At 42.0% G+C, this 16,317-nt stretch overlaps 1 protein-coding gene across 4 annotated transcripts in view; it reads right to left on the bottom strand.

The window, feature by feature from the left end:
* Positions 1–16,317, bottom strand: part of atp2c1 (ATPase secretory pathway Ca2+ transporting 1) — a 34,180-nt gene extending 17,863 nt beyond the window's left edge. Inside the window, exons 1-4 of one of the 4 annotated variants that reach the window (XM_015356946.2) lie at positions 16,207–16,296; positions 3,643–3,825; positions 3,261–3,365; positions 2,711–2,827 (exon numbers count right to left, since the gene is read on the bottom strand). In XM_015356946.2, the coding sequence (XP_015212432.1) occupies positions 2,711–2,827; positions 3,261–3,329 (186 nt within the window). In that variant the 5' untranslated portion in view covers positions 3,330–3,365; positions 3,643–3,825; positions 16,207–16,296. Of the gene's footprint in view, positions 1–2,710; positions 2,828–3,260; positions 3,366–3,642; positions 3,826–4,458; positions 4,545–5,182; positions 5,416–16,206 lie in introns of those variants that run through there. The other 3 variants (XM_015356947.2, XM_006635530.3, XM_015356948.2) reach the window with 3 other exon arrangements.

Raw genomic sequence — 16,317 nt, 5'->3', positions numbered from 1 at the left:
ACTTATTCATACAATGATATGGCAAGTGTCAGTGTAAAGTGCTGAGAGCATGGAGGACTCTGACAACTCAACACGACTGTTCCTGTTACATTACTGGAGGGCAGAGGCTACTTGGAAATTGAGGTTTTAATGCCAAAATTAGGTATTAGTTTCATGGTCAAAACTCATAAAGTGCTTCCTTTGTTCTAATGAGAGCTACAAATTACAGGCACGGCTCTTCAACAAAATACAGCAGTTAAATACATGCAAAACCAAATGATGTTAAAATATAATTCACTCTCTGATGAAAACATTTGATCAATAAAAGTTTATTTGACCTATTCATTGCTAATTATCTACTCTGATTGAAAATCCTCACCTGACAACTACCGTAAAATACAATATCATCAGACTGACACCAATATTCGTGATGCCAAAAAAACAACAATACATTTGGTGATGGAAAAAATCTTTTCGGTATAACTGTGTTATGTTGTGTAATGTTATGTACAGCAATATGACAGCAGTGCCTACACCCAGAGAGGCATTTAACCTGATGAAGGATGGCAATATCTAATATTGAGACCCAACCCCACAGCCTGGTTTGGAAGCTGTCTATAGGGATGCATTTCACTGCATCATGACTTTCTTCTGAAGACTTCCTGTAACGAGTTGACAAGACCAGTCATGTACACAGCATGACATGGTATGACTTGCAAATGTGTTAATTTCTAGTCAGCCTTCCGGTCTGATGAAATCGAAATTCCAGACAGATGTTAACCGATAGTGGTGTATCACTCAGCGTCTGTGGCATACTAGTTTGTCATAATAAAGCAATTTTCACTTTCCTTTGAAAATACTGCACCCTACACATGCAATGTGTCCATGAATTCCATTTTATTTATTCTTACTGAACACTGCTAAAAAAAAAAAACTTTTTGTCTGATGATGAACAGTTGAATGAAGAAAAGTTCACATTCTTTAACTTCAATCTTTTTCCATGCACTAAAAAAAGGAAAATAACCTCAAAAGCACTGTGTTCTTCAGAACTCGGTGCAAGAGGCCCCACTGCCTTGCTGGCAGCCCTGTCCTTCTTCCTACTCCTCCCAGCAGGCAACCACACAGGGCAAGAACAAGCGCAGATTCGCCTCGCCAACATCCCTTCCTTTTTTTATTGTGCCGTGCTCTTATACTGCCATCGTGTAGATGGCCACACACTGGCGAGTCCCCAAATCCCAACCAAGGTCCACGGTCCATTCTCAAGGAGCCCAGTCGAACTGTTTTCTCTCCTACCGTCCGGTGAACGGAAGCGAAGCATTCGGTCCAAGCCCAGCAGACTACGGACCAGCTCCTACCTCCAGGCAATAAGACTCCTAAATAGCCAACCTGCAGCTCCTTTAGCAAATCGCCCATAATGCCTACGTGGACACGCAGTCCTCACTGTACCGTGCACACTGCACTACCTGGACATCATGTACTGCACACACCCTGGACACATCGCAGCTCTATTCATATGGAGTTTTGTCCGTTTGTTTTATTTAATTTCTATTACATTATCATCTATTATTATGTAACCTTATTACTGCCCTGTGAGCTCGTAGAAAAGACATTTCATTGCCAGCAACTACCCCTGCTGCACGCTGTATTACTGTGCATTTGATAAATAAACTTTGATTGAAAGGGGACAGCAAAGGGCAAAAGACAAAGGTCACTGCTATCAGAATTCCAGCAAAGAGGCTTTAAATGAATTCATTCTGGATAGCCGGCTTTCTCCTACTTATGCCTCATTGTAACTGCCTACTTAATAGACGCTATAAGAGTCATGTGATCATTGAAATTATTCATGGCGAGTCCTTAAGTGACTGATTCAGATTACACACGAAGCACATTAAGCAGGAAGACCAGACTCCTGCTGTGGGAAATGAGGTGCCAGCACAAAACAGCCTATCCCACAATAATGGAAAAGGTAATTAAAGACTGTTCAAAACGGCAAAACAAAAAGTGGAATGGAAATGCAGGTGTAAACAGGCAGAATATCTGGACAAAGCTAGCCAGCACTTTACTGATGTTTACTAAGGCACAGGGATGTAGATTTGTTGTACTTCTTCACTGCCATTTCCTCTGTAGGTTACGTTTTCCTTTCCAATTTACAATGAGAGTTAAACCATGGTATAGGATCTAAGGCATAATGACAACCCTGAAAAAACAGGTACACACTGTTTTTTAATAAAACTGCCTTTAACACTCAACTCCTAAGCAGCTGACAAGTCAGTAATTTCAAAGTGCCGCTAATAGCGGAAAACATACAACTTCTATGATAATGGATGTGATTTTTCATCCTATAATCCAGTAGTTATTTGCAAATGGAACAACTTAATGGACCGAATAGATTGTTGTTGTGTTTCATGGAGACTGATTGCCCATGCAGACTCGGAAATGTGACAAGAAGCAAGCAATAGAAAAATGCATACCTCCATACGTAACATAAGACACAGAGGGACAGAATTCAAATTCCTTCCATCTGCGGTGACTGCGTTTTTAAATTCAGATGTTCCTTTTGCCAAGAGCTTACAGGAGATTTTTTTCTGGAAGTATTCTATCAACGGAATAATAACATTGAAAACACACCCTTGTAAACCTAGTCTGAGAAGGAAGTTTCCTCTTCTGAGAATTCAACCGATTAAGTCCCTTGAAAACACACAAAGGCTAGAGAATAAAGGCCAGGTCTCACCTGAGAAATGTACTTCTTCCACAGGGGCTCGTCTTCACTGATGTCAAACTCATTCCAGCCATGGTAAGCTCGGCGACGTGAGACCTCACCATGTCTTAAGCCATACTGCAAGTCAGCCTGGGAACAGCGATAAACCATGAGCAGCGATCTGTCCACAGCAGGTTATCTGGAGCTCTTGTTCAGACAAAAGCCCTCCCAATTTATTCAGCACGAACAGCAGACTTAAGCGTTCGGCTTTAACAGCCGTAATGAAAAATAACTCTGAGGCCTTTGGCTGACTTAAACTATTTAGGATTTTTGCTTTGTTTCTAATCGGTAATTTTTAAACGCATGTTTAGTTTTATACCCATTGTATTTCTGTGACACAAACAGGTTTCTGGAAATGGCAGCAAACAGGAGGTGGAAAGACTAACCAGCTTCTTATTAAGCTTATTATCTCTGATGTTAAGTGCTGCATACAGTGGGTTTTCATTAGTGTTACCGATTTTCATTCTAAAGACAACAGCTGATCTGTTTCGTATTCTTTTGTTTTGCAGAGAAACAGACATACCTGTAGAAGACAAGCTACTTCATTCACCGGAAGCTCACTGGCTTTTTTTGATGCTAGTACCGGAACCATATTCTCATCTTCACAGTGGGGTAGACTTTCAACAAGCTGGAAGCAGAAAAGCAAAAGGAGATATAACCACAAGTGCTTTCAGAAAAGATTCCTCCCACTTGTACAGGAACGGCAAACACAAATGAACACAAATTACATCTTAATTCTCAGGTTAAAGAAAACTATTTGTTGGAGCACAGATATTCTTTAGTGGGAGTTTTTTCATGACTGCCAATGGATGAGTTTGTATTCTGTGTCCACTTTTATCTGAACATAAAGATGGGTACAAACGAGGGAGGCTGTTTGACAGTTTTGTAGTTAGTAGCTAACTGACCCAAGAATCCCGCGAAGCTGTTTCTTGAAAGCAACAAGATGGTATGAACCTCAACAATATGGCTGGGTAGTTTGTTTCAAATCCAAGAGTACATTAGCAGCTTCTCAGTCCAGGGGTAGTACCCCCATCTTGAGTAACTGTTGGAAAAGCCGCATCATTGTCTTCTGGATAGCATCTTTTTTCCTTAAGCAAAATCGATAAAAATGAGACCATCAGACCCTGAGGATTTATTCATCTTGAGCGCTTCTAGCATCCAAATATATACTATCTATACTACTGAGTAAGGAACTTCGGCTTTCCACTTCCACTTTTCGACATCCTCCACAGCGAACACCCGAGTGAAATACTCATTTAGTACATCAGCCATTCCCCTTTCATTTACTACTCGTTTCCCATCATTTTCTGGGAAATATTTTCCTTCTTCCTTCAAGTCCTTTTGTTAGAACACTATATCTCTTCCTTGTTAATCTCTAACGGAACAGAGTGTGTCTACCAGTGTTACAAAATACACTAAAGTTTCATAAGTGCTGCCAATGAGTCATTTTAATTCATCCCTCAAACCCATAATAATTGATAATGGACTATCAGTCTAAAAACTGAAACCAGTCATTTTGGAAACTATCATTTGAAATAACCACAGCATTTCTTTTCATCTTTATAGAGACAATAATCTGTAGATCTAGATCTAACTGAAACCCACCAGAATCTGTAATGGCTAGGTGAACTATACCTACAGTATAACCAAACAATAAGAAACAATCTGTAGTTTTATTTTATACTGTTATAAAACATGTTTCAAAACTCAGTTTAAAATACCTCTGTTGAAGTTAAATGCATGACAGGCAGTCCTCTTCCCCGGACATTTGTGTTACTGTTAACCGATTTGCTATTGTGAATATCAGGAATACCACGTGGCAGTAAGATGGAAAGGCATCAAAAGAAGACGCAAAAGGCATTAATATATTCCTACAAATCACAGTCAACATCTACACATTTGCCAGAGATTACAGTGTCAGATCTAAACTAAAAAAAAAATGCTGTGACCAAATGGGTATTTTTTTTAAAAATCATTTGCAGCACACAGTATGATGTTCTTATTTTCCTTTAGAATCATTTATTGAAAAACAAAGAACAACCCATTTGAAATCACCCAATAAATGCCACATGTTGACAAATCTGTTTTACAGACTTTGTAATGCTATGAAGTGAACTGAGAGATTAACGCATCTGATATCGTCTGTAAAGCCCTGGGCTTACAGTGCATCAATAATGCAACTGCTACCCTTGCACCATATGTCCTGAAAACTGTTCCTGTAATATTCAAATTGTAAACATCACCACAGAAAAGTACAATTTTCTTCCACCAAACAACTTTGGTTGAACTCTTTTGTTATTGAAATGAGCAATTGAGTTCTATAAATTCAGTACACGACCATTAAGCTATGATATAATAGTTGAAACAATTATGACATCACTGTTTCTAGCCGTTAAACAAATGGTCAATTTTATCAATTATGATAATAACTTGCCCAGGACTTACAGTTCCACAGCACAAACAAGAAAACTCTGCTACATTAAAGGCGAAAACCTCCTGTTATCCTCATCTTCTTTGGTGCTCATGTTGTAATAAATCCCACAGTATATCTGTCGCACACAGAGACTGCCAACAACCTAGCTACAATTGGACAGGTCTCATGTCATGGTAAGCCCTAAGATCTTAATCATGCATTCTCTCCTGCCATGGCTGTGCGGATTAATCCCTTTAGAGACCATCTTGAAAATGTCCACAGTAAGAGGTCCTTCAAAACTAATATTAATTTTCCCGGTTTAAAAAAAAAAAACAAAACAAAGCATTTTACATAAGAACAAGTCTTAGCCAGACAGGATTCTCATAATTAGGTCTGACAAGTTCTTTAATCTGGATCAGACTCCTCTTCTCCATACAGTTGGTACAGTAGTAACCATAAGCAGTTACACTATCCAGCCCAGGTCACTGCCTGAGATATACTGCATGCATGCACTAGTTTAAACTCAACCTGAAAAGCAGAGAAAAGGAATACAAAGGCTCCTTTGGAAATTAAGCTTTCAGACCAATACATTAAAGAAAACAGAGGAACAAAACGAGAGATGTAGAATGTACAGAGTTAAAAAAAAAGTCAATTTAAAGTCTAGGATATTTAACACCACAAAACCACATAGTATAAGGTAAACATAATAAACGAATGCTGGGTTTAAGATCTAAAAAACAATTTGAGAGAGTCATAACAGAAACAGCACTTAACACATAATTACTCACAGCAGTCGCACTTAAAATACTGATTTCATTGCGTTGTTAAGCTACAGCAGGACTCATGAAGAAGTTTCATTTCTCAAGGAAACAATTAGCAAATTGTAGTCCTGAGAATTTCATGACCATTCAGACATGGTTACATAGGTCAGGTCTTATCAAAGAAAACACAACTGAAAACACCTCCAAAAGACTTAATTAGGAAACCAGTTTTTACCTTTTAAACCAATGTAACACAGTGTTGATAAAATATTTTAAATAATATCACATATTGCACTGTCAGTTTAAGAAAGCAGCATTCGAAAAGAAGACATTGTACTAAGACTGATCAATCACACTTGTTTGTCAACCTCTATGACAGATCCTCAGAAAATTACATTAAGTTGCAATTCGGCATTAAGGAAAGACAAAAAGCAGGAAATGAAGGAAAATCGTGAATTTGTATTGCAGAATAAGGATTTCTGCTGTTTCTTCCAGCACATCAAATCATGCAAAATTGTGTTAAACTTTCATTTCATTTTATTTCATAAAAATTGTCTGCTCATTTATTATTTGCTTACCTGTAGAGATAGATTAGCATGATGTGACTGAAGCAATCAGTAATATATATATATATTTTTACCAGGCATAATTGAGTTTTGAATATGCATTTCGCTTAAGTTGATTTCGAATAACTTTAAAAAATGTACCTGTCCAATGATGACACTAAACTGAAAAACACTAAAAAACTAAAAAAAGAAAAAACTACATTCTTTATAATATCCTGTAACCTGGAAATCGCTTTGAAAATGTTCAGGGCATGAAGAATAATTTGAGGACAAAGGGACGCTTCTACATTCGCGGCATTCAAGTTTTACCATCGCCTCGGCCTTCAGCCCTGAACCTCACTCTCTGGAGCTGTAGTTTCAGTCTGCAGGACAGATGAACTCTGCTAGCTCTGCTTCAGCGTCTCTGATGCCCAGGTGGTTTACCGTTTCCTCTCAGCACTTTATTTAGCAGAAATCAATTGGGTGTTGAAGCAGGAACTCACTAATGGTGAAAGAAAATTGAATTTTTGGTCCTTAACGTATCATCCATCACTATAATTTTTGGTTAAAGTGGGCTATGGCAAGAAGGTAAGAACATCGTGCCCATCTACCCCTTATTTCACATTTCAGGGGAGTGTAGAAAAACACATTGCCTAGTTCTGGCCACTGTGTTGTTTTTTTTTTGCCAAAGGAATGAGGAAACGCACAGGACACACCTGTGATAAACTGCTCGTGCTATATGGTTTTCTAACAGTGTCAGTGGAGCTGCACATCCCAGCTTTGATGCATCAAAGAAACTACACGACCAAGAACTGTTCAGTAACAAATGGCTGGATCTGTCTAAAATCAAACCATAAATCAACCCTAAATTGTGCCTTATCAAGTCAAGAGGTTTTCAAACCATACCAAAAAGTTAATTATGTGTCTTTTTATGTATTCTACAGTAGATTTGTACCTATGCCTTCTGCATGTCTATCAAGACATGGCGACTTTTGTATTAGGCTTTGAAGAAGTGAGAGAGAACTAATTGAGGTCAGTCAAAGCAACAGGCAGGCTAATTCTGCTCTGCTGCAGTAAATCAACAGAGGCATTAACTGCCTCCTGCCACATTACTCACAGTTACTGTACAAGCTGAGACACTAGGGCACTAAATCCTGGTACTGTTAGAGCCCAGATTACAGATGCTCTTGTTTAATGTGAACAAATTACAATCATTATGTCTTTACATGTACTGTATTTTTACACAATTAAATCATTCTGGAAATCTTTAATTCCTAAAACTGTTTTAAATACTAATTTTTAATCACCTTTTTCTATGCGAAAAAATGCCATGTTTAAGCAAAACTATGCTACCCTCCATACCCTCCCATACAGGCCCAATAGTGTACTGTATTGTCCCATGAAATCTTTGTATACAAGCAGAAACACATTTTGACAACAATGCTAAAAAATGATTCTCCAAAACAATTCTGATGAACTAAAAAATGTTTAAAAATGAATTGATATGTGGGGGGATTTTATTAGCAATCAAATAAGATAAAAGTAAGATTTTCCAAATGGTCTCCTTGTTTGTGAACTGATGCTATACCGTCACATTTCAAAACATGCTTTTGAAAAGCAAAAACACATTCTTTTTCAAGTCCCCGCAGTACAGTAAGTTCATATGAACTGGAACGGAGAGGAGCTTTCTGTGAGAAAAATAAAGAGTTAAGAATTTTCCAACACAGTATATTAAGTGGCATGCACACGCGGGTCATACCTAAGCTGACTTAGAACAGCTCAGTTTAAACAAATTGAAAACCATAAGGATCTTTGTCATCAACTGCATCTAAGCTGGCTTATGTCTAAGACCCAATAGAAACAGAGTATCTGTTCTGCCTTTCCTAAAGGCTATACAGGCACAATACTACTGCATGTACAAAGAGTGTAAATAAACATCCTCAACCTGAATGGCAATACACTATAGCTTCAGTTCAACAGAAGAGTACACCCGATTACAAATACATATTTTATTTCACTGTATAAGGTTTGTACTTGCTTTGAGTAGAATATTTGCTTAATACCCCATACTCAACTCCGTGCTGTGCTATAAATAATGACAGCCACAAGGTGAAACTCACAGGAAAGCTAGAGAAGGTTGTCAGGCAGAGTATAAGCCTTCTAAAAATCCTTGGTAATGTGTTTGAAAATGGTCAAGCTGAAAGGCCACAAAATCATTTTTTTTTGTGTGAATTCCTCTTCCTTCACGACACATGTACATTAGGGACAAGTTAGCGCCAGGTATAAGCTTTGAAATGGCACCAAACTCAAACCAGTCCGTCTTGTACTTCAAGCTGTGAGGAAACCAAGGCTTTGGAGTGGTTTGGTGGGGATGTCAAAAACAGGCAACAATAAAAGAAGTCTAAATCCTCATATAAAGATGGAAATTTCTCAAGGCGTCCAAGTACAAATATATTCTAAGATCACTGAAGATATGCTCTAATAGGTGCTACTGAAGTTTTATATGGTGAAACCCAATCCCTAACTACAGTCTATGCAGTATAAACAGTAAACGGCACTGCATGTATTCTTCTAAGAGCTTAGCAGATGAGAGCACTGCAGAAGAACGCAAAAACCCGGACCTTCAGGAGGAGGCAAGAGCTCCAGCAGAGGCAGCTGGACCTGATCACTACAGAGATGGGAGTAACCTGGGGAAAACCACGGCGCTGCTGGAGCTTTTCCCTCTGGACCAGAATTTTCCAGGAAGCACCCCAGCGTGGTAAGAGGGGAACACTGTGCTGGAAGAGGCTCCAGGCCCTGGATAAGCCGAGCTCCTGCCCGCTTGGTCATTACAGATCCCGCGGCAGCGTTCAGCAGACTGCTGCCTAATGTTGAATGGCAGCTTCTCGCCTCTCCACCAGACCTGCTGCGCAGCGGGGCCGCTGGCACAGAGCAGAGGGCGCCACACTTCAGTGATGGAGGAGCCGTGTTCCCGAACAAATATCAAGTGCTTTGCGATCCTCCAGGATGAAAAGGCATAGATGAATGCAATTAATAATTATTCTTAAGAGTACAACCCCAGCAAAAAAAGAAAAAAAAAGAAGAAGTGCCTTTAAAAAGAGTAACAAGCCTCTGGAAGGTGGGCTGAGGGTCTTGCCGAGCGCAGTGCTTAAAACCTGGAGTTCATCATCTATTGAAAGCCTTTCCTGCAGATAGGGCAGGCTGGAAACCGATGAGCAACACCGGATATGGACGAGATAGGTCTAAAACACAACCTCTGCTCACACAGACCTCGCGTAAGGAAAACATGTGGCAACAAATTCCAGTAAAGGCGAGCCTTCAAGTCAATATACTGAGAGTCCAGCTAAACAAAACACCCCTTGTGTCTCAGGTATCCCCACTGCTCTGTCAGCCCCGAACCTGACAGAAAAAAAACTTAAGTCCTGTAGGGACTTCTACAACTTGTTTGACAGGTGTGCTATGCAATACAATACAAGCAATACAAAGCAAGCTCCACAACATCTGCCCTCACCGTATGAGAATTAATCTATTGATCCAACTTGTAGGTTTAAGTTTATTTGCAACACATAAACAATTACCATGGGAACCACCACAAAAAGGAAACTAATCCATCACTTATTTTCAGCTGAGAATATTGAAAACAGTCATCCAGAACAATAACCTTCATGTACTCTCTAGGAGTCACAAGACACTCAGTAGGAAGTACTTAGTTACCAGCTATGTTCTTTAAAAAAGCACAAGATTCCAATAAATGTATGCTCATTAATATTAAATGTTAAGCAAGATGAATTAATGGCAACACCTTTTTTGCTCCTTGACCATCAGTCTCCGATAAAGTCAAAAGGAAATACTAAGGATCTGAAGTGTGATGACATAAAAACTTCAATATGAACTTTACAAGGAAGATGGTAAATAATAAATAAAACAATGAACATTTGCTGCTCAGTACACCAGTGAGCACAATGCAAGTCCTCTTGGGAAAGTAAATGTTTTCCAATACATTAATTACTGTCCCTCACATCACTTTAACATTTCCTTTTAATCAATCATTTAATATACAAACAGCATACATATTGAACAATACTGCCTTTCCACTGCACGTAGTAGTTTTTCAAATTGGAGAAACTGGAAAAAAAAAACGTCCATCTCAAACAACGATGGCCATTTTACAACCTGCAGACGGAGAAAAATGTGGAGCTGTAAAAAAACAACAGTGCTGGATAATTTAAACGCGTCTTTAAGCAAAGCCTATAAAAAAGTATTCACATTAGACATGGAGAAAACATCGCAATGGTGATCCCGAAGACTCATTTGAAAGTAGCAGTACTGCGGCAGTCTCACTTTAACAGTACAGTTGACACTGGATCAGGGAGAGCTTCTGCGCCCGAAAGGAATTTGTCTGATGGGTTGGCCACTTGCGGCCTAAACAGGTTTTGAGCTCCGCGCGCGATATCCCCTTCTGTAACCAAAGCAACGGTGCTTGAATAAGAGCTATAGATTTCAGTGCTTCATGGAAAATGTCAGCAGGGAGATTTTAAACAAAAGATTCAAAAAAAGAACTGTGCAGTGCATTATTACCCAAGCAACAGATTCTCACAAATGCTACCACAGCGGCTCTGTGAACCCTTAAGGCTCCTGGGACAGATATATGGGAGCTACAGCCTCTGCCCCTGTCCGAAAAGACCTCATTACACTTCTACAATAAAGGCAGCAGTCCTTCCTCAGAGGAACGTCCTCACTCTTTACTAATTGGTTTGTTCCAAAAACAATCAATAGCCTGACCACTTAACAAGGGAACAGCAATCGGTCATTCTTATAACCCTTGCAAAGACATGACCCTCCCTCCCTCCACGAAATAATCAGACTGCAGAATCTGTACCTTTGTACTTGGGTAAAATATTTTTTTGGTCCTATGGAACCGGCTAATATGTTTTCAGAACATTACTACACATGCAAAGGACTTCCCGATTTAGACTTTCTGATTTATTATACATCAGGCTCTGCAGGAAACGCTTCTGTACTCTCTTAGGAAGAGCTAAATATGCTCCTCCAGCACACCGTCCTACACGGCCATTCGCAACTTGTTCACGTTCGTCAAGCTCAACAGCACCAGCAGGGCGAACGCAGCAGCTCTCACTCTTGTTGCCCCAAGTCTGCAGACCCCCAGCAAGGCACAGGAATCATCGCTAGAGAGCCAAGACAGCCTGAGCTGACTAACCCAACCCACACCCCTTCAGGACCCAGCCAGTTACCTGCAGCCACGTCTGAAAAGATCAAAGGAAGCTGGTCACATCACCCAGGCTCAAGCATGCAACCCCAGAGCTTAACGTGAGCCCCAAGCAATCACTTGTACTGGTGGAACAACGTATGAGCCCTGATGTAAGCAGTTTTTGCATAAATTCAAAAGAAGAAAATGGACGTTGACTTGGATGACATTGTGAGGCTTCTGGTGCGTTCTGTTGATTTAGTTTTCATTTCTTAACACCTGCGTGCATTTGAAAGACAGTTGGTATGGTGGTATAACTCCAAATGCTACAAAGCTGTGTGCCGAGGTGTTTGCTAGTTACACCAGTATGGGTTATGGTGAAGTCATCTACCTGTCTGTGCCACATGGCCACTGGTAACCTGTAAGTACAGTAACTGGCTTAAGGGGTAAACAACGAGGGGACAGGGCTGACATGTACAGGCCACCTGCTGAGTCACTTCACTAAAGATCTACCCGGTTAGGAGAATCCAGGGCAGGTTGGGCGACTGTTGAGAGTTCTTTCTGCATCTGTAACCGAGACGGCCTCAAGAGGTCAGCGACAGGGGACTAGGAACAGAAAACTGGCACTGACAAGACCTGGCCACAAACACTGAACCTCTTCCCTTGGGGTGGGAGCAGCGGTGAGGTGGAGACTTCTGGTGAATATGCCCAATGCGCTAAGAGATGAGTGGTCAGCCCAAGAGCACTAGCTTAGCAGATTAGCAGCAGGATCAGGCACAACTCTCTAATGCTTCACAACAGAAGAAGTCTGATGTTTTGAGTGAGTTCCACCTTCCAACGGACCAAAAGCACCAGCAGTTCAGACACACACCTTGAGGAATGAAACGAGAGTATGGTCTTTCTAAGCATGGAAGAAGCTGGAAGCAGATTTTGGGGCTGTCTTTCATTTCTGAGGGAAATTTCTTTCGGTATCGACCAGAAAGAGCTCGTATCCTTTGGAAGCCTTTATCAGGTTTAGTACAGCTGTTCTCCTAACTGTGCGTCAGTCTTCTGGAGCAGACTCCTGTGCTTCTGTTCAGAGTGGGGGGACATGTTTTTGAGGAGACAAGCGAGAGTTGCTCTGAACCGCAGCCACTGTGCCTGAGGAGTGAAGGAAACACCTGATGGACTAGTGGTCAGTCATCATTTCTGGCTATAGGAGGCACGTTATCCAGTACATGTGTTTTTACATTAATACAACCACTCCTTTTTAGGCACTTGGATAATAAAACATGATATTTAAAACGCTGTACAGATACACACAAGCAGTAGAACACAAAAGGTTTGAGACACAACCCTCTTTTTTAACCTTTATGACAGCAGACGTCATGGGCATCGTGCCGCATTGTCAAGGCTTTTCAAAGACAGAACTGATTTCATCATTAATTATTTTCCTCTGAACATAATTCACTTCACTGTTTCCTTAAAATCCTGCTTAAAATCCAATTGCTGCTCAGTGTATAAACTAGGAGTCTAAAACTCAGACCTTATTCTCAAACCTGAACTGAATCTTACTCTTGAATAAAACACCTGGTCCCATGAACTGGAGCACCAGTTCTAATTTTGCAGATTGTGAGATCTGTATTGAAACCGTAATTCCAATTTAAAATTTCTTTTATTAAGACAGGACATAAGCCCATTGAGATTGAGGCCTCACTGACAAGGAAGTCCTAGATTCCTGTTAAGAAAATAACTTCAGCTAATTAACAGAGCTCAGACAAAATGAAAACAAGAAAGCAGGACAGCATGCAATCTCTGGTATTCTAAAGTGTGGTATTACAAATTAAAGTGTCACAGAGTCAATAAAAATAACAGATTGTTCAAAATACTGTTCCAACTGCAAGCAGGTGTATCAGAAATTTTGTATAAAACTTTCAGTTGAAATCCGGAATTCTAATATTAAAAATCAGTGATGTCAATCCATTTGAACAAATGTGGCATTTCCTTTTAAATGCCTTAGCCTAGATATCTTCACAAACACTGATCGGTGGTCCTTTGAAGCACCACACCTACTGAACGCTAGAACGCATCAGGGGGTTGAAGGATATTCTCAGGTGGGTCTCCAAAGGGGGTTTGGAAGGTTAGATCAGAAAAGGTGTAACAACCACTTTAATTGGGATCCTGTAGCAGCTCACGTAAAGGTTTCACGATGAAGAAGATGCAGATCTTCTTCCCTGCTGTGTATTCAGCAGTAGCACAAGTGGCGCATGTACAATTTTCAAAGCGACTCTGCCAAACAGCTGTTTCGTTACAAGCATTTATCAAGAACAAGCATGCCCTGCAAAGATGTTTTTTAGCAGTTCCCCCTCATTTCGACACTGTGCCGGCGGCAAAAAGAAACAAAGTAAATAAAAGAGTGGGACTGTGATTTCTTTACACTTACACATTAAAATGTTAAATAGGGGAGATTTTATTATTACTCACAAGTGTACTATACCATACACCAATCAGTTCATTTGTGCTTTCTCCATGCTTTGAAGTAGAACCAACAAGATGGATTTTTCAAATTGTACCTCGGTGCTGTATTTTTAGCCTTAACTTCCTCTCCGCACCGAAGGGCACATTTACGGTCACACGACAAAAACAAGTGTTTTCATCTTCCACGAAAAAGCATGGGAGGGTTATGAACAAGAAACAGCTGAGCTTTTTCACTCCCATCAGAAACAGTATGAGGGGAAAGAAAACAGCCAGTGAAAACCAGGCTGCTCAATGGTGCCTGTATTGAAGGTTCGAGATAGTTTTGCCAGATCAGTGTAACTGTAGCACAAGCCATTGTGCCGAAGGTGCCCCAAGGAGGGCTTCTTACAGAACTAGGGGCAGTGTCTGGTCTTCTCCGGCCCCTTTGTGGGGACAAGAGAGCTTGTCTGCCTCGATCTTCACTGGGCCAGGGGAAAGAGCTCCCGTCGTCGGCCTCAGCTCTCCTGTCCAAGCTGCGTCAGGCCTCCGTGCTCTCTATCAGGGAGGGGCAGGGAGCACGACAGCCGTCCTCATCACCTGAGCCGAGAGGAGGGCTCGGCCACAGAGGAGACCCGACGTCCCGCACAGACGCCTGGGCCACAGGGAAGAGGAGAGACAGGCGAGGCGGCCCAGACCAGCGGTAGAAGCGATGTGGCAGCATGGTGTTGAGGAAACAGAAGAGAGAGCACAAACGCCAAGGCGCCGGCCTGCGGTCCCAGCAGGAGAAGCATGGTAAGGCTAGAAGGCACAGCCGTAAAGAAGCAAAAGACACAAACCGTTCCACACTGCAGACTCACGCAAACTGGGAGAGAAGGGCTCATTTCTCATCCCGACAGTAACATCAGCCGTGTGCCTTTACAGGGCTACTGCTTGTGCTCTCTGTAATGAAACAGCTCTCGAAGGCTATGAGGCCAGAGCTCCTGAAGGGGGATGTCAAATCATCTTTGGGCAGTTTGTCGTAAACAGACTGTGTGGAGAAGTGCCGAACTCCTGCACGGTAACTAGCAGTCAGTAGCAGTCTGGTTTTTATTTCACCAAAATCAGCAAACAAAAACCCTCATCAAAAGCTTAATGAAATCAATGTCGCTGTGATTAGGATTTTTTGCCATTGAGATACAATGAAGATGAGACTTCTTTTTTTAAAAAAAAACAACCTTTTCCAACATTAAACTCCGGAGATATTCACGTCAAGTTCCATACTCTAATGTACATTTGGTTATGCGGAACGCAATTAAGAGCTTAAGCCCACAGCCCTTTCCTGCCGCGATGTTCTCCGGCCGGTTCGCTCAACCCTGTCGCGGTGATGTGACCCGACGGCAGCAGGATTAGCGCTGAAACCGTGCCAAGCGCCCCAGCCCTGCGCCGTGCTTGAACTGAACGCATTTCGCTCAGCGGACTGCCCGCTTACAGTCCCCATGCCTCACCCATTTAACACCCATTAAATTACACAGGGAGACATTCCGCAAATCATGTTTGACCCACAAACAGGTTCCTAACCCGAGCTACGGTTGCAACTGTGCGCCGGGCAGTTCTTGCGCCTAATTAAGTGGAACAGTGCCCCCAAAATGACCCCCCCCCCCCACGCGTTACACATGCGTAAGCCATCCCAAAGCATCATTTGGCTCCATCCGAAAGCACACAGGTGTCACAGGTGACGGCTGTGACTATCACACAGCTGAGAGGACGAGCCGTGTCGCTAATAACGTGACGAGCAGGCAGGCAGGAAACCGAGCTGCGCAGCCGGAGCCGAGGAACCAGAGCCGCTACCCATCTGCACTCCTTCCTTGTACCCACGCCGACGGGGCTACGTTTAAATCCAACTTCTTCCTGCAGCAGGTCCTTAACAACAGGCCTACAGTGTAAACAACAAAACACTCAGCGGTGCGGACTCAACTGGCGAAAGCACCCCGCCGCCTCAGCCGCAGCAGCGTGCCTCGCCAGGCGGATATTTCCGGCTAGGCGCCCCATCCCACTTCCACACATCCACCGGCTCACACCGTCCTTTTCCACCCCGCGAAAGAGGGAACCGCAACCAGCCTGAAACTCACCGCCGCTTCCCTTTTCTTCAGCATCTTCCGTGAGATCCACGGCTGTGTCTGACGGCTGGCGCTGAGGTCACTGCGCACCGGGCGCCGGCGAGGGGCGGCGCGACGCGCTGA

Source organism: Lepisosteus oculatus, chromosome 10, assembly GCF_040954835.1.
Source record: "Lepisosteus oculatus isolate fLepOcu1 chromosome 10, fLepOcu1.hap2, whole genome shotgun sequence".
Lineage (NCBI taxonomy): Eukaryota > Metazoa > Chordata > Actinopteri > Semionotiformes > Lepisosteidae > Lepisosteus > Lepisosteus oculatus.
The sequence above is the reverse complement of the archived record's forward strand: the minus strand, read 5'-3'. Positions and strand labels throughout refer to the sequence as shown.